The sequence below is a fragment of the Magnolia sinica genome, chromosome 6 (assembly GCF_029962835.1).
Source record: "Magnolia sinica isolate HGM2019 chromosome 6, MsV1, whole genome shotgun sequence".
In the NCBI taxonomy this organism is placed as follows: Eukaryota; Viridiplantae; Streptophyta; class Magnoliopsida; order Magnoliales; family Magnoliaceae; genus Magnolia; species Magnolia sinica.
In genome coordinates, this window is record NC_080578.1 from 94,224,223 (window position 1) to 94,243,427 (window position 19,205).

The 19,205-nt window shown below is 39.9% G+C and overlaps 1 protein-coding gene across 1 annotated transcript; it reads left to right on the forward strand.

Moving 5' to 3' along the window:
- The first annotated feature begins 14,770 nt into the window (after positions 1-14,770).
- LOC131250144 (cytochrome P450 89A2-like) lies at positions 14,771-16,320 on the forward strand. Its single transcript, XM_058250763.1, has one exon. The coding sequence runs from the start codon at positions 14,771-14,773 to the stop codon at positions 16,289-16,291; it is 1,521 nt and encodes a 506-aa protein (XP_058106746.1). The 3' UTR covers positions 16,292-16,320.
- Positions 16,321-19,205: the final 2,885 nt, after the last annotated feature.

The following is a 19,205-nucleotide window of genomic DNA, read 5'->3' on the forward strand; positions in this document are numbered from 1 at the left end:
AGCTAAAAGACTAATGGGTCTTTTTTATTTTGTTCCAGGAAAATTTTAAAGTGGATGAATGTCTCGGATAACTCGTTCGTGTGTCAATTTAGCACGTATTCCGCGAATCTCTTCTACAATATTTGCACGCGCGTGTTGCGTCTGCGTTTCAGTTTTGTGTGAGAGTTTTTTCTCTCTTGCTTTTACGTTAATAAAAAGGCCATCCTTATACGACAGAATTACATGGCAGCCACTAGCACCGAGTTGCAGAACGAGGGAGCGGATTAGCTGTTACTCGGCTAACAACTTACCGGGTGTTACCCTTACCCGGAGGGGACAACCTTGATGAATTTTTAATACATCCACTCCGTCCATAAGTTTTTCCATACTATTTTATCCGTTATTTTAAAAAATAATTATTTATAAATCTTCAATAGACCACACCACTGAAAATAGTAATGAATGACCGTTAAAAATTATGTAGGCCACAAAAGTTTATCTGATCAATCTTATCTTTGTATTTACACTTCATCCAGGTATTTTTTACATTATAAACAGGTTGTATGGAAAATAAAAATTACGGATCTTCTAACGATGGGCCCTGGGAAGTTTTCAACGGTGATGGTTTCATCACCACTGTTTAATGTGGTGTGGTCCACCTGAGATTTAATTCTTATCAATTTTGGACAAAATACCTAAAATTGGATGAAAACAAAGTATGGAAGGTGTGGATATACAAAAAATTCATCAAGATGGGTCCCACGGTAAGGGGAACACCCACTGAGGTGTTACCCGAGTAACACCTAATCCGCTCCCGCGGAACGAGTACCGTCGACCGACGAGTTTTCAAAAGCGGCATACGCATGCATGCATGTACGTAGGCCGTGCACGGTACGTGTGGTTTATGTCTTATGATGAGAAATGTACTCGCTCAATTGCAAATTGAAGGTGGACTCGCGTCACACGTGGAATTAGTGACGCGTGTGAGAGATTGGATCCGTTCACAGGGCGAATCCTTACTGCTTAGATACCAATTCTTGAAAACCAGGCGGATTTAATAATCAGGAGAGCTGCACGTGTAAAAAATAAATGGATGGTTGAGGGAAATTCACCAACGGCCAAATTATTTCTACGCGTGTACCCCAATTAATGATCAGATTGGATACATGGGATTAGTATTTACACGGTTGGATTGCCTGATGAGCTGGTCTGATCTTTTACACATGCTTCAGGTTTCCGCACGTGAGGCGGTTACACTTTAAAAGTGCAGTTGAGCAGCGTAGTGCATACGGTTGAGCTAGATGAACCAGAATACGGGAGTGACATCTTACTGCAGTACACGTGGCAGGGTGATGTATCAATCCGGACGGTCCAACTAGGCAGGCGAATCATGGATGGTCCATATTTTGAAAATAATACCTATTATAAAAACATTACCCTCAAATTTTGTTAATTTATGAACCATAACGACTACCATTAATAAATTCTATTTAAGCCATTGGCTTGAAGTGTGTTCATGTTATGGATTCGATCATCTGATATATATATGTATCTTTCGTTATTTGTCATCCAAAGTATGTACCACTAGATGGAAAGCTCCGATTTATAGCTTAATCTAGAATGTACTCTGGAGAGATGGCTCTACCATACTCTGGTTCTTCTGGGTCTACGTACAGGTAGCATTTGGCGCTGCATGATGTTGAAACACGTCATGTGTTTCCTGCACGACCGGCTCCATCCTCCAGTACTTGGGGACAGTCCAATCATCACAGTTGACAGTTCATTCGGTGGGGCCCACCTCTGATTGCAGCGGCCATAATATCTTGTGGTTGGGATGATCTTGACCTTATCCTAATGTCTGGAAGTGGTCCCATGTAGCAATTAATGATGCATCAACCGTCCATTTCTGGGCCACACCTTGGATTGTACATGGTCCAAAAAATATTTAATGAACTGACCATGACATCTCTTGATGGCTTGACCGTTGAATGAATGTTGCAAGTGCTTTATTAGGAGGTGATCCAAGGATGCGAGTTGCCTGTGTGCCAATTACGTGGGACCGGATAGATGTTTTCTGAGGAATCTACCCCGCCCATTTGTATCACCAACTTATGTTGGGACATTAGTTGAAAAATAGGCTGATCTGGAATTCAAGTAGGCCACACATAGAGTTATGCCAGAGTTGAGTTAGCTAGGTCAACTCAATTATATTCAGACCCAATTGAGTTGGTTTTTTTTTGGAGTATGAAAAAAATTTCAAGAAAAGAGTTTGAGATCAACTCAACTTGCTCGAGCCCCAGACCGAATCGAATTAGTTAGGTGACTTTATTATTTGTATCTTCGGGCTGCTCAATGAGTGTTTGATAAAATGACTCAAGGAAGTATTGTTTCTTGTACTGTCCTCCTGTTATAATATTTTTAAATTGAGCACTTGGAAGAAGAATGGAGAAACACATTCAAAAAAAAAAACTGTACATTATATCTTAACATCGATGTTGCTCATAAGAGTGTTGGCTAAAATGCCTATAAAATATTGTTATTGTTTTGCATTTAAAGTGTGGAAGATTAAAAATACATTTGATGTTTTTTAAAAAATGTTCACAAGTTGAAACTCAACTAGTCAAGCTAGTTGGTTAGGCTTGGGAACTAAGTTGAGCCGAGTTCAAACTAGGGTTGGCTAATGGGTTTGACTCATATACAACTCTAACCACACCATACGAAACAGGGAGAATGGAATTGCTCACAGTTGAAACATTTACTGTTCCACCATGATGTTCTTATGCCATCCAAATCATTCATTAGGTCATCCTGACTAGGATGGAATGAAGACACAAATACCAGCCTGATCCAAAACTTCTTTGGCTCAACAAATATTTGAATAGTAGCAGTTTAATCTCCACCTTTTCTTATCTAGTACCCCTTCTTGAGTGTTGGATCTACTTCATTTTTGAGCTCGTGTTCTAACATTGAGCCCAAACAGGAGCTGTCAAAACGGATGGACCGGGTGGATTTCTGAATAACATCCCAGTGGGCCCCACTTAGCTTCTGCCTGCATGAACTTCCTGTTGGGCGGGGGCACAGGCAACTGGCGTCCGTGGTCTTTCAGGTGGTGATGCCATAGGGAGGAGGTGTGGTGATGTGTTGGGCATTGTAGCCCCATTGTGTTGTATGTGTTTTATATCCACACCAACCATCCGTTTTTTCAGCTCATTTTAGGCCATGAAATTAAAAATGATGCAGATCCGAATCTCAAATGGACCACACTACTGGAAAGAGTGATGATTGGACGCCAGCCATTAAAACTTTTTGAGGGCCACAAAAGTTTTGGATCAAGCTGATATTTGTATTGTCCCTTCATCCATGCCTGTGTGACCTTATCAACAGGTTGGATGGAAAATAAACATTACGGTGGGCCCTGGGAATATTTCAACGGTGGGTGTCATTATTCCCACTGTTTCTTGTGGTGTGGTCCCCATCAGCTTCAGATATATTTCATTTTCTGGTTCATGCTTAAACTGAGCTGGCAAAACGGATGGATGGCATCGATATAAAATACATATATCAGGGTGGGCCCTGCATTGCCCAACACATCACACGCCACCCGCTGGAGGTGGTACTAATCCGCGTCCATTTTTTCTTCCTAAACATGAGCCATTGCCCAGTTCTGCTTTTCAACGTTCATTTGCATGCCACCGATCAAACGGTTAGGATGATTAGATTAGTATATGTTTCTGTTGCTTTTGGACTGTTCAGAAACGATCTTTTGGGTGTACGGTCTGGATCTCGTCTACGTTTTCAACCTCGACTGCAAACGACATGGAGGTGCAGTAACAACTGTGCCTCTAGATGCATTGGATCCACTCCTCCTTTATCAATGGTCTACCTGGGGTCTAGATCTAATAGTCAACAGTCATGAAAAAAATAAAAAAATCGGACTATGGCAATACATGGTGGGGCCCACAAAGTGGACCGTCAAGGTCAATTGAAGTAGATTACAGAGTCATCCCACGTGATACCCGGTTTGCATGGTATGCACGTGTACGAGGTGTTGTATATCCACTGCACACGTGTACCGTCTAAAGTGTATCAATGGGCCGGGTTCGACATGCAAATGAGAATTTTGAACAGGCCCGGCCCGAAACGGTTCAAAATCCCGGCCAGACCAACCTCAGGCCCGGCCCATTGATAGCCCTAATCTAGACTCTCCAATTAGCAACCTCAGTACTCATCACTAAAAGGTCAGACAAATCGGACAATCTCAACCATCCATTCGTCCATTGAATTCTTATTATTAGACATTTCTTTTTTAAATGTCCATTCAATGGCCATCTATTCGGATGGACCCATCCACATTGGAACCCAGCAATTTCGATGGTCTAGATTGCGTGCATTCAGACAACGTATGGTCTATAATATATATATATATTACCCCTAGTGTGGCCCACTGCTAGCTGTCCTTAAAACGGCAACGTGATTTCGGTTGGGATTTGTGGTGGTGGGAATATGTAGAATCGGGTCTCAGGGTTAGAGAGCCTGGGCCTCTATTGGGCCGAAGCAGGCCTTAGTCCTTAATGGCCAAAAATCATACCCGCCCACAAAAGATTGGCCCACTCGCTGACAGATAGAAGGCCACTGAGGGCCCAGAAACCCGGATTGGATGCACATCGGGTCCTATTTTTCTAACGGCCTAGAACAGCTGATGGCCCGAGCCTAGCTGTTATTTAAAAATCAGACACATGGCACAAAATGGGCCCACTGGGTCAAGTATCAGCGGACAGACCCAATTGCAAACGAAGGGTTTCGATGTATAAGCCAGCTTGTCGGGTCTTTGGTCGGGTCTGGACTCCTAGATTCCTTCCAAGTCAAAAGCTTGAGCCCGTTTTGTATTTGGGCCTGCATGGGTCTGCGCAGGTCTGTCGTGTTCGATTGGGCCAAGATCATCATCAAAATAATGTACCGTACTCACACACACACACACAACACTACATCTAAGGTCAATATAGATGATGAAATTTCTCAACAGTCACTGCTGGAAAGGATAACTACTTTGAATCCACAAAACTTATTTGGACTCAAGAAAAAGCAAGAAAATAGAAATAATATTCGTAAAAATTCATAAATTGTGTGATAAATGAAATAAATGAGTATATAACCCTTTAAATAGGGATAGCAAAAGTTTGAGAATTAAACTACAACTAAAACTCTTTAAAATTCATAACTTACTAATTTACTATTTATAGTAAGTGTCTTATGTAGCTTAACCATGTTATTCTCCTAATTTTCCTAAACAAATTTCATATTGGACACAACTCTTAAAGCCAAACGGAGGAAGAGTTACAATCAAACCAAAACTTATTAAAAATAATAAAAATGGAAATAAAAAGAGAGTTTGACCGAATGATGAAATCTTGCAAATTTGGTGTGGGCAACCCGGCTATGCCTGTTTCAAGGTTCCGACGGTCTTGATGACTTCTACCTCCAATCAAGCCTTCTCTGGTCCATCTTGAACATGACTTCTGCCTCCGATCAGGCCTTCTTTGGTCCATCTTGGACATGACTTCTGCCTCCAATCAGGCCTTCTCTAGTCCATCTTGGACATGAAAGTATCCGCGACCCTCTTTACATCAGTTGGTAATTCCGTGAGGAAGATGAAATTTATTTTGGCATGGTTCGGGTTCGGGTCGAGGCCCGCCCTTTTAAACCTTGATTGGGCTGGATGGATTCAACGCTAAAGGCCTCAATTAGAGATAGATGTGGCTTATGGACCTCAAACGGCCTTGATTTTAGCCCAAACAGAAACTTTGTTCTACTTCGCTAACGCTCAGCTAAGTATTGAACCTTAAGGCCCACCATGTCAACGGTTGGATCATCGCCACCCTTAATCAGCACTGAGTTCCAGACCAGTGGCAGGTTACTTCATGGATGGGCCATACCTCAAAAATCACACATATCAGAAAATATGAACCAATCAATGGCAGGACTTTTGGAGGTAGAAAATGGATGGTCGAAAAAAAAAACAAAAAAACTAAAGATCCATATTTCTTATTAAAATGGGAAATTTACTTTAAAATAAAAATAAAAATAAAAATAAAACCTACCTGATTAATATGAAATTTACATTTCGATACCTATTTCAAACGGTTTTAAAAAAACAACCTTACTAATCAATATAATTATAATTTCATTACCTTCTGTCACAGCCGCGGTGAGAGTGGCTCGGTGGGCCCCACTGTGATGTTAGTATAAAATCTACCCGACATCAAGAGCCCAAAAATCAGATATGAATTATGGGATGTGGCCCATAACAGGTGGGACCCACCAAGTGAGGTTCAAATATGGTACGAGACTGGTACGTGTTCTTGGCCAAACTTAAGCCAGGGTCAATCGAATCATGAAAGAGAAATAACACTGCAAAATAATCAAGGGTCGTGATTTAATGAGGGCCCCTTAGATCAAGGTATACACACGTCAGAACCCATGTCAGAGATTCGAACAGACAGACCACACATACATCAGAGATCCGTGCCATTTATCAGGTAGATCACTTTAAACATGCCGTGGACCAAAAATAATGTTGGTAAAAAATCCAACGGTCCCAATTCAAAGCACGTGTGCGGCTCACATGATGAGTGCACTGCCTTGGCATGTCATGTAATGTAAGATCAGTTCTCTGAAATGGTTTTAGGACTAGGACGACTCCTATATGACTTTTCCCATTTGGATTCGGTACTACCTCATCTGATTCGATATCAAGAGTCGCCCCAACTCAGGCAAGTCAGGTCAATTTAACCCTGACTCGGGTGAGTCCCAGCTCAACTCACTACTGAACGAGTCTTCCAAGCCTGACAAATCTTTTAAGAATTATGAGTCACATATGACATTGTTTATGTAAGTAGTGGAATGGACGGTTTAGATCATTCAAATTAGCATAAGGTGGGCCCACATAAGTAGAGTATTTGCAAGGCATGGACTCCTCTCTCTTTAGATTGAGAGAGATGTGAAACCATTATTAGCAATGGAGAATCCAACCATGGATAGGGTTTCTCGAAGGCTAATCCGTGCCTATGAAATTAGGCATCGGTCTCCCCTCTGATTACCCGACTATAAGGATCTAATACTCCATCAAATGGTTGATAAGATAGAGCAGAAGACCAAAGCGTGCAACCATCGTCTTCATCTTCTTTGCCGACGGTCTTCGAATGTCGATAATGGTGGATTCAAGTACTATTTCTAAGTTTCTACTTTCACTGGTAGCATATGAGTAGAGAATCTAGAAGAAGGAATGCATTACTATTTTCTCGACTAGTTGTCTTGTGGGCTGAAGATGGGCTTGTATTTCAGTTTGTTCATCATCAATTCAATCCCCATGTGGGACACCATCACATATTACCTAAGAATGGTGATGATCATTGATCACCACCGCAAATCAACCCTCAAAACTGAACAGGGCCCAATTTCAGAAAAGCCAAGCCCACTTGACTTGTTCCTAGCATTCATGGTCCAGATCAGTCAAGTGGGCCTCGCCTCAAGCATTCAATCCATAAAGAAATTTGTTTTTTGGCCACCTCATATAGAGGAAGGGCCCCCCTTGATGAAATACATATGCATGATATGTTCGGCTCACCATCTCTCCACAAGTACAATGTTGCTCGAAACTTTATTATAAACTCAATAGCTTCATACTTATATGAATTACATTATATTGAGCTTAAATGAAATCTTTCTTCATGGATGGTACTGTTAAATGACAAGCATTGCAAATTATTTTAGATTTACTTAATATTCAATTATTAGGTTGTATGTTTTCTAGTAATTTTGGTATGTTTTTTATGCTTGAGTTTTTCCCTCTCAAGAAACATTTTCACTAATATATCAATCAATTTCAATTTTTTTTAAACAAAAACGGTCAGGAAACTACATCTAATGGGGTATATTGTAGATGATAAATACTACAAGAAAACAAATAGGTACATTAATTGTAGCCAGATGATCAGTGGCCAATCAAGCATCAGCCAAAAGAAATGCTAATAGTTTGGTTTGAGTACTTAATGTTGAATAAAAGTAAAGACTTGGATTGTCTATTAGGTATGATATTTTGACTAATTAACTATTAATTGAATCCCTACCCATGGCTTAGTGGTAGACTCACAAGAGTTTCAACACTAAAGTCATGGGTTCGAGTACCTATTGTGGTGTGTGCGGGTGTGAGGGATGTGTGCGAAAATTAAAAGAAAAAACTATTAATCATTGAGCTCCCTAGATGGACGCGCGGTCTTGATTGACTTATCATTCTGCCATGCATGTGTACATGAGATTCGACCCATAAAATTCACTAGCATTCAACTTGGCAATACATGGTCATTTATGCTACTTTCTCATTCAAGGATACTAATACACTACTTAGGTCAAATTGGACAGCATGAGATTAGGCTCACAATTCATAATACCCATGAATTCCTTTATGGCTTGTTAAGGTTACTTAATTATCATATTATAATGGTCCATGTAGTTAATTGCTTTCACTCGTCATTGAGTATTCAATTTTGAAATATAATCCTGACATATATATATAGTTCTAAGTTAATTAATCACATTAGTCCATGATTGCATAGACTCTGAATTAAAGATACTAGTTTGTTGGACATGATCTAAACATTACTTTTATTGTATGGAACTATAAATTAATTAATCCCCTACACAATGTTTAGTCACATCATGCGAATTTTAAAGCTTGTGCAGATTCATTTTAATGAATGATTTACATAAAGTAGTATATAACCTGAACAACATAGACATGGATTAATTAGTGGTTATTGGTCACTTAGGGCCTAACAACCCAATCTAGTCTAGGACAATGAATACAATTTTGAGTGTTGCACCCTATTTAGATTCTAAAGAGTTCATTAACTAATAAAGTGACTATTGCAAATAAATAATTTGGCAGAAAGGCAAGCCATTGAAAATAGATTTGACCTAGAATTATTTATTTATTTATTATTTTTTTAAAGGTAACCTATTTATACAAAAACAGATCTTGAGAAGAAATTGATTATCTGAAAATTGAAAAGTGCACAAAAAATCAAAACTTGCTCTGATGACAAACTGAGGTAGCAAGATCAAAACAACAAAATACTTCACATACTACCTGAAAGCTAAAATCACCTTATGTCAAATCATACAGTAGAAAAAACTGAGGGACTGTTCGAATTCTCTACATAGTCTAGCAACTAGTGGCAGGTGAAAACAAAGCAACACATGATGGAGCCAATTTTTACTTGAAAAATTATCATTTTATTGTAACGTGAAGGTTTCGAAACCTTTAGGCTCTACTATGTTTTAGAGAGTAAGAGAGAAGTCTCTCTCTGTCATTCCCTCATACTCCAAATAGTTAGCATGCATGAAATACATGAGGGAGATTGTTTTATAAATATTAGCTACACATCCACATAAAATCTTCTTTGTTGAGCCATTTCATTAAATAGTTAGCATGCATGAAATACAAGAGGGATATTGTATTATAAATATCAACTACATCAATACAAAACATTCCTTATTGAGCCATTTCATCAAACAATTAGCATGCATGAAATACATGAGGGAGATTTCATGATAAATATCAACAGCATCTACACAAAACACCCTTCTTGAAGTTGTAAACCTTGCAAAAATGGCACTAAAATCTCTCCTTCCCGTACTCTTAAGATATTATCCTTCAAATCTATTATACATATCACAAAGTTAAGTCATTAGAAGACCATGTCCATATGTAATCATAAATTAGAAATAAGGTCTGTTAACCAAGTTACCTTGTGCATCCGGAGCATCTCGAGCCCAAAAATGAGATGATCATCTAGAGCATCCATTACCAAAAACAAAACTAAACTTGGCATGATCCGAATGTATAGCTATTCCAATTATCGATAGGCTACTTAGTATTAGGGTTTCAACTTTGTAAATTCCTAATTACGCATTCACCATTGTAAAACCACCCTAATTAGGGTTGCAATATTAAAGATGCTCGATCTCAAGAGAAAGAATGAGTGCCAGATCGAGATTGAGATCGAGAGAGAAACCTGAGAGAGGGTGTAGATAGCTTTTAAAAGGAGCGCAAGAAGCACGAGAGAGAGAGAGAGAGAGAGAGAGAGAGAGAGAGAGAGAGAGAGAGTCACGATCTGGAGGATGGGTTCTTTGGTTGGAAATGGAGTCAACGACGCTATCCACCGCCTTCTGGAGGGGGGACGGCTGTATCTATATACGGCGTGGATACGAAGAGATGACAAGTTCGTTGAGATTCGGGTGTGAGTCAGGGAGAGATTTATATGGACCCTTTGCCAACACTGGAGTTTAGTTGCTGCCGGTAAAGGGTTGCCCCTACACATTGGCAAAGACCCACTTTCTTATAGTGTTACTATAAAGTTATTAAAGAAGATTGCATATGAAGCTCTAGAAGTTAACCCTAATCAATGACAATGTGTTACCACCTAAATATCAATGTTTCCCCAATCAATCGCGAAAATTGTGAAAGTTACGGATTCGTAGTTAGGATGAGACTAGCTTGATATCACCGCAAACGATCAAATGTAGTCACTGTAAAGGTCTCATCCACAACAGGTGAACATGCATGGCTACTTATTTAAATCGTTATTCATGACTACTCGTTTAAATCATTTATCACATGTACAGGTGCACCGTTGATGCTGACCTTTTTTTAAGCATGTCATTGGTTATATGTTTGTGATTATTGAATATTTAAAATTTTTGGAGAAATTATACATTTTGCATGGGAAGTATGAACATTTTGTTGTTATAGGTAGGTCATTATTCAACCTCTAAACATAATCTTCTTTGGTCATATGTTATAAATGATGCATGAAAAACTACTTGTGTGTGCAGGAGAAAATTATGAATACTGATTGGAATGTTAGATGAATAAAATGTTGATTGGTTATGGTTATATTTACTCACAATATAGTTATCTTATCTCACAGTATGGTTATGTTTATATATTTTATTATTGTATTTACTCACATTATAGTTATGTTTACTTACCTTATTATTGTAAATTTATAGTCATTAGAGTGGGCAAAACAGACCCAATCCGGTGGATCTGACCCAATCAGACCCAATCTAACCCGATCAGAATCGAACCGACGATCTGGATTGGTGCGGATTGGGTAGCCCCATCTGGATCTGAAATTTTTCCGGATCGAGTTCAGATTAGCCATGATCCGACCCGACCCGACCCGAAAACCCGATCCGTGGATAAACTACATGCATTCAAGGTGGGCCCCAACAGAGTTTACTGTGTACAAATGAAAGAGGATTTGCTAGTGTACCACACACAACTATGTAAACAGCTATGTAGCTGGCTATGCGTCTAGCTGTAGGTACGTGTCGTGCCAAGACGAGCACTAACACTCCTCGAGCTGCAAGTCGTACGAACAGTTCAAAGGAGATCAAAGTTATATGGCTCCAACATGATGTATGTGTTTCATCCATTCTGTTCATCCATTTTACAGATCATTTTAGGGCTTTGTAAAAAAATGATAAGGATGTAAGTCTCAGGTGGACCTGTTCAATCCCCATTATTCCTTGTTCTATAACCTAATTCACAAGATAAACATATTGTACAAAATCAGACATAATTGAAAACAATGTAGCATTTCATTAATTTGAACAAGCTTCATATGAAATAGAAATAGAAATTGAGCAGGGAAATACCGAAAATTGTGCGAGACAAACTATCAACATAAGCGAGATAAACTATAATTTGATCGGAGCAAACTGCAAATTGAGCGGGGCAAACTGGATATTGAATAGGACAAGCTAGACATTTTACCAAGTTTAACGTTAGCCAGATTAGTGAACATTTATATTGGTAGTATCAACAAGAATATGTTATTTGCAACTAGTTTTGTTGGTTGGTTACTTGGTCACATTTTCTTCATGAAAATGGGTTGGTCACATTTTCTTCATGAAATGGTCACATTTTCTTCATCAAGTTGTTTCTGTGTTTCAATATAAGAGAGTTGCCCTATACAAAGAAGCACGCGGATACCCCGCTATGAAAACATGAAATTGAGCGGGGCAAACTTGAATTTCAGCGGGGGAAACATGAAATTGAGGAGGGCAAACTAGAAAATCAGTGGGGCAAACACGAAATTGAGCGGGAAAAACTAGAAAATGAGTGGGGCAAACTAGGAAATCAGCTAGGCAAACATGAAAATGAGCGGGGCAAACATGAAATTCAGTGGGACAAACTTAACAAATAATTTCATGGCTTGAGCCGAAAAATCTAAACATATCTAATGTTCAAATGGAATTTTGAATTGAACTTTTAATGTTGATCATTTCTTATGGGCCACAGAAGTTTTGGATCAAGCTTATAATTGTGTTTTCTATTAATCCATGTCTGTATGATCTTATGAATAGGTTTGATAACAAACAAACATCACTGTTGGGTTAACTATGGTTTCAACGGTGGAAATCATTATGCCCACTGTATCCCGTGGTATGATCCACTTGATCTTTTGATATGCTTCAATTTGGGGCTAAACCCCTTAAAATAGATGGAAAAATGGATGGACAGCGTGGATATACTACATACATTCAATGTGGGCCCAACTGAGCTTACTTAGTATAATGGGAGCGTACTGACTAACTCAGTACGCAATCCGATTACGCTTGTTATGCTCCACAATAATATTTTATTTGTAATACATCATGTTCATTGGATTATGTAATACCCCTCCGTTTTCATCGGAATATGTATACACCAAAACCCCATATGTAGAAGAGAACCTAGACATTGAGCGGGACAAACATGAAATTCAGCGGGGAAAACATTAAATTCAGCGGGGAAAACATGAAATTCAGCGGGGAAAACATGAAATTCAGCAGGGAAAACAAGAAATTGATCGGGGCAAACTTGATTTTCAGCAGGGGAAACATGAAATTCAGCAGGGCAAACATGGAATTGAGCAGGGCAAACTGAAAATTGAGTGGGGCAAACATGAAATTCAGTGGGGCAAACTAGGAATTCAGCGGGGCAAACTAGAAAATCAGCGGGGCAAACATGAAATTGAGCGGGGGAAATATGAAATCAGCGGGGCAAACTAGAAAATTATTATGCTTGCTATTTCTCGTGGTATGATCCACTTGATCTTTTGATAAGCTTCAATTTGGGGCTCAACCCCTTAAAATAGATGGAAAAACGGATGGACGGCATGGATATACTACACACATTCAATGTGGGCCCAATTGAGTTTAAAATATACTTATGTTGGGGTCCTTACTCTTACACGGGTGGTAAACTCTCAGGAGTTTCAACTCTCGGTCAAGGGTTTGAGTACCATAGGTGGTGAAATTCCACTAGCGTGAGTGTGTGGGGGGTGTGTGCATGCGTGAGTGTGTGAGGTGTGTCTGTGTAATAATAATTAAATTATACACACACACACACACACACACACACACACACACACACACACACACCTGTCCTGTGTGCTTTCTTCGCTGGACCCACCATTTTCAGAAGAAAAGTATATATATATAAGCCGCGGTGGAAAGGGAGAGGGAAGACAAAAAGAAGAAAGGGAGAGGAAAAGCCGTTTCCGTGAAAAGGAGGGGTGTTTCCGTACTGTCCGTACAAGGAGGTCTAAGCACGTAACGTAAGTTTGTATTGCCTCCAAAAAACCGCTGGATAAAAGGTGGGGTACACAGTCGTAAATTTCTCCCGATCAAAAGCACAAAAGGTATCATCCGTAAATACTATTATTCTCGACCAGTGGTCGTATGAACCATATATACTCGGGTTCTCATTATGGATAAGTGACGCCCACTTTTCAGTGATCTAGACCGTTTATCCTTTGGGCATCAGAGCGGATGGAGCATTCCCAAAAACATCTCCGAGATCGGAAGAACTGAACCATCAACAACTGTCGAACTCCCTTTTTTAACTTACTATTTGCTGCCGACAGATCGAAAGGGGAAAAAATTGTCCTGTGTAGCTTGGGGGAACAGTCCATCTACAGTAATACCTGCGACCAATGGTCTAGATCACTAAATCTTGGGCCCACTTGTACAAACTCGAAAGTTGTGTATGTTGAGCATATCCTGAGGCCGAGTATCCAATCAAATTTTCTTCCACTTCGGAGGATAAGGATCCTAGGCCACTCCTTATAATTCCGAAGGATTCAATCATTTTTTTTAATTTTATTTTTTGTTTTTTTTTTCTTGGTAAGCTTGTTAGTACACCGACTGTCGGTGAAAACTTCACTGTTAGCCACCTACCCCCGCTACGGAATCCATGCAAGACCTTAGTGTTGAAACGAGGTATCTTTCACTCTACCACTTGAGCTATCCAATCATCTTCTCCAATCAGACCTTCAGCTCAGTACCGACAAGTGGGCCCCACTTATCGATGATCCATACCATTGATCCTACGTGGCCCAAGATGGATATACCATGCCCCCAAAGATCCCACAGATTGGAAACTAGCATCAACCCATCATGTGTACTTTTTCAATCAAATGTCATCAGTATCCACCGGCCCCAAAAGAAGGATGAAAACCATCTAACGAGTAAAACTGTTGGAAAATCCTCCATCAGGGGCAGGTCCCACCAGACCCATTTCCTCGATTGGCAATCCATGGCCCCCACCTGTCCAAAATCAACGCTCCAAAGTCATTCAAGGTTCAAACAATATTCATTTTACGTATATAATACAGACAGACCCGAAGCAAAAGTAAACACCAAAATAGCAATAATAGAAGAGTGCTTCCTCACCTTATCCATGGAGCTTTGGTCCCTCATCTTCCTCTCCATCTCCCTCCTTGTAGCCGTTAGATTACTGTTCAACCTCCCAAAAACCATCATCAAGAACAGAAAACTCCCACCTGGCCCACCCACAATTCCCATATTGGGCAACATCCTATGGCTGAGAAACTCTCCCCTAGATCTGGAACCCATCCTCGCTCATGTCCATGCCAAGTACGGCCCTATCATCACCCTCCAAGTGGGCCAGCAGACCCGTATCTTCATAAGATCACACTCCTTAGCCCATCAAGCTCTCATCCAGAAAGGATCCACTTTCTCTGATCGACCTCCGGTGGTCGAAGTCCGTCGCATCATTACCTCCAACCAACACAACATCAGCTCATCCTCCTACGGCCCGCTCTGGCGTCTCCTACGACGAAACCTCATATCTGAAATCCTCAACCCCTCGCGCGTTAAATCCTACGCTCCAGGCCGCAAGTGGGTCCTCAGCTTGTTGATTGAACGGCTTAGATGTCAGGCCGAGTCTGGCAAGTCCGTCCATGTCTTGGAGAGCTTTCAGTACAGCATCTTTAGCTTGCTCTTGCTTATGTGTTTCGGCCAAAAGCTCCATGAAAGTGATGTAAAAGAGATCAAAGCATTGCAGCTGTGCTTGCTCTCGAGTTCTTCTGCCCTTTCCATCTTCACATTCTTGCCAATGCTGGGAAAGATTATCTTCCGAAAGCAGTGGAACGATGTGTTGGCGATACGCAGAAGACAGGAAGAGCTTTTCATCCCTCTCATAAGAGGGCGGAAAAATCAAAAGAAGCCTCATGAAGAGGGAAGCCTTCCCTTTTCTTATGTTGATTCCCTCATTGAACTTGAACTCCCCGAAGAGGGAGGGAGAAAGCTTACCGAAGGCGAGATGGTGACCATTTGCTCTGAGTTCCTTAGTGCAGGGACAGACACGACGGCCACATTGCTGCAGTGGATCATGGCGAACCTGGTGAAGCATCAGGATTTGCAGGCCAAGCTGGTGGAAGAGATCGAGCGGGTTGTCGGGGATGGACGAGAAGACATCGAAGAGGAGGATTTGCAGCGGATGCCATATCTGAAGGCAGTGATCATGGAAGGACTGCGGCGGCACCCACCGATCCACTTCGTGCTGCCACATGCAGTGTCGGAGGAGACATCATTGGAGGGGTACACGATACCAAAGAATGCAATTGTGAATTTCATGGTGGCGGAGATGGGGTGGGATGGGAATGTGTGGAAGGACCCGATGGAGTTCCGGCCGGAGAGGTTCTTAGGAGAGGGAGAGGGAGTGGTGGACATAACAGGGAGTAGGGAGATCAAGATGATGCCGTTCGGGGCAGGCCGGAGGATATGTCCTGGACTAGGGCTTGCAATGCTTCATGTGGAATATTTTGTGGCTAATCTGGTGAGGGAGTTTGAATGGGCGGCTGTGGGAGGAGAAGAAGTTGATTTGGCCGAGAAGCGGCAGTTCACTGTTGTTATGAAGAATCCTTTGAAGGCTTGCATCACTCCAAGGAAGAAATAAAATAGCCAAGTCCTCGTTCAAAAAACAAATGTAAAACAGAGCTTTGTTCTTGTTTTCAAACTCAGAGATCTCAATAATTAAAATAAAAAAAATAAAAATAAAAATAAAAAAAAAAAAAAAAAAAACAAATGTAAAACAGAGGTGAGTTCTTGTTTTCAAACTCAGAGATTCAACAAAAAACCAAATGTAAAACAGAGCTGATTTCTTGCTTTCGATCTCAGAGATCTCAATGTTGAAATGCACCGTCAACCGCCAAACAGGCTCAGATAATCTACTGCGAACCTACTCAATCTTATAGATTGTCTTATAATCTACTTCTAATCTACTCTATCTTATAGATTATCCTATTTAGTAATTAGATGTTTATCCATATACAATTCTACTCTATATCCTAACAGGCTCAAATCCTCTCTAGTGTTCATGTTGTAACAGAATTTTATCAAGCTTATGGCTATATTGGCAAATGATCATGGAGGAAGGTAAGTTTTTTTATTTTTTTTATTTTTTTTTATTTTTTTATTTTTTATTTTTTATTTTATTTTTTACACACGCACCCCACACACACCCACTCACACACATCGTAGTGGGATTTCACCACCTATGGGTACTCGAACCACAGACCTCGTGTTGAAACTCTTGGTAGCCTACCACCTAGGCAAGGATAAGGACCCCGTAGAAGAAGGTAAGTTACAAATACAATAAGAAGGTATGTTAGTGTTTCTTCACCAATTAAATGGGTTGTTGGCAGGTCTATCTTCAGGAATAGCATCATACAAGACCAGCTTCATGTGCAGGCCACAAACCCCAATTAGTCAAGATAACTTGTAGGATCAAAGAACTTCTATAAAGATGTTTTGAGTGTGTTCTGCTACTTAGGATTCATAAGCCATTAAGGAACTCAGTATAAATACAGCCTTTGAAGTACAAAATGGCTACATACATTTGCACACGCTGGTTAGATTAAACTGTTGTGACTATTTCAGAGGGTTCTGTTAATCTTCTCCATGTTGGTGGAGGATGTTAGCCTTCGCTGAACCTCCTCCGTGAATGTGCTCATTGATCCAACGGTTGTATTAGAACAGCGACCTCTTGGATGGGCCACCGCTCAAAACCTAGATTGATTGGATGGTCTGAACTAAGCCTACTCTCTTCTGCTTCTTTTCCATAGAACTTACAATGAACGTATATACTTAGTGGACACTGCACGCCAGTCACCTATCTTCAGGTTTTCTGTGGTGGCCCATCCAAGAAGTGGGTCGTTCTAGTGAAGAGACAAGATCTGCTCGTCCAAGTGGTTGGGTCATTCTACTAAGAGGCCAGATCAAATCAGCAAATTCACCGAGTGGAGAGTCAAGGTCAGCAAGCCTTCTTCAACAACATGGTGAAACAAATAGATATTTCAAGATGGTGAATATGCAGAGGCTTGCCCTTGTTATGCCATACATGATGATCCAGGCCATTTATCTAAAAGGTTCTGCCATGCGGTAGCTAGTCCCACTGGTCAGACATCTTCACCATCTGTACCAATGCGAATCAGTAAGTGTTTTTCTAACTCCACTTAGTAGACTGAGATCTCTGATGAGGGAGATTATTTTCCATGTATCACATACTCAATGGGACAACATAGATGAACAGAATGAATAGCACTTGGTGGGCTGAAGGGCCAGGCATCTACTATGTGCCCAATCACAGGATGCTTGGTCACCCCTTTTCTTTTAATCTCAACCTCTCATATTTTTCATCTTTTTTTTTTCCCAGAAATAAAAAACAAAACTGCAATCTCATCTAAAGAGATATTATTGGAATACTTTGAAGGGTGTACAAATCCTGTACCTGCTATTAGTCTTTAGACATTTAAAACAATGGAAGAGCATGTATAGGCAAACAGCATCATCACTGAAATTAGTTCAGCATCTCAATTGCACCAGGTAAAATACAAAACCTTCTAGGAAGAAACCCTAAATCCTCGCCGTCTGACTGAACATAAATGCTACCACTGCGCACAACTTCTTCCACCTCGATCGAACGTACACTGTAACAGCAACGGCATCCCATAGAGTGTAAGTGTGAAATCAGATACATGAATTCAATGGCGTGAATCAATTCTAAGTAATGTTGTCAAAACGGATATGCGATTGCACTTTTCCTTTTTCTTTTTTGAAAAATGAAAAAATGAAGAGAAAAAAAAAAGAGGAAAATTTTGAAAATTTTTCTAAAAAAGGGAAAACTTGACTAGTTAGTACAAGTGATTGGATAACTTATTTTACTGATTTCATTATAGTTTGACTGTTTCATTAAGTAATATATTTAATTACATATTATATTTACATGAATTTTAATAAAACAAATAACAAGCTACATTAAAAGAGAATTAATTATTAAAAATTTCAAACATCAAATTTGTATTGATAAATGGACAACTTAAGACAACTTACAAATTATAAGTTACAACTGTGAGAGAGAGAGAGAGAGAGAGAGAGAGAGAGAGAGATTGTAACCTTTAGTAACAAATAGGAGAGAGAGAGATACCTCTGGATATTGTATGTTTATTGGGGATTTTTTTTCTATTTTTATTTTTTGAAAGATGAAGCAAATTTATTAAGGCCAAATTGCTCAAAAAAATAAAAAAGGAAAAACAGAACAAATAGATGTGTACTTTGGTCATTTAGGTTTCATTGAATTCTGTTATATTGCCTTTTTAGTAGGAGTACAATCTGATAAGTTGCGTTTTATGTTTGATTTCTATAATAGGCCAAAGTAATTTGATGATCATAATGTGCCTGTAGAACCAACTGCCTATTCATTCAAGTCAGATTTGATATATTTACTCACTAATTTAAGTTTGATTGAATGGTTTGACTGATCAGTCAAGGATGTTAACTCAAGTTTTCATGTGTACGTTATTCATTCAGAT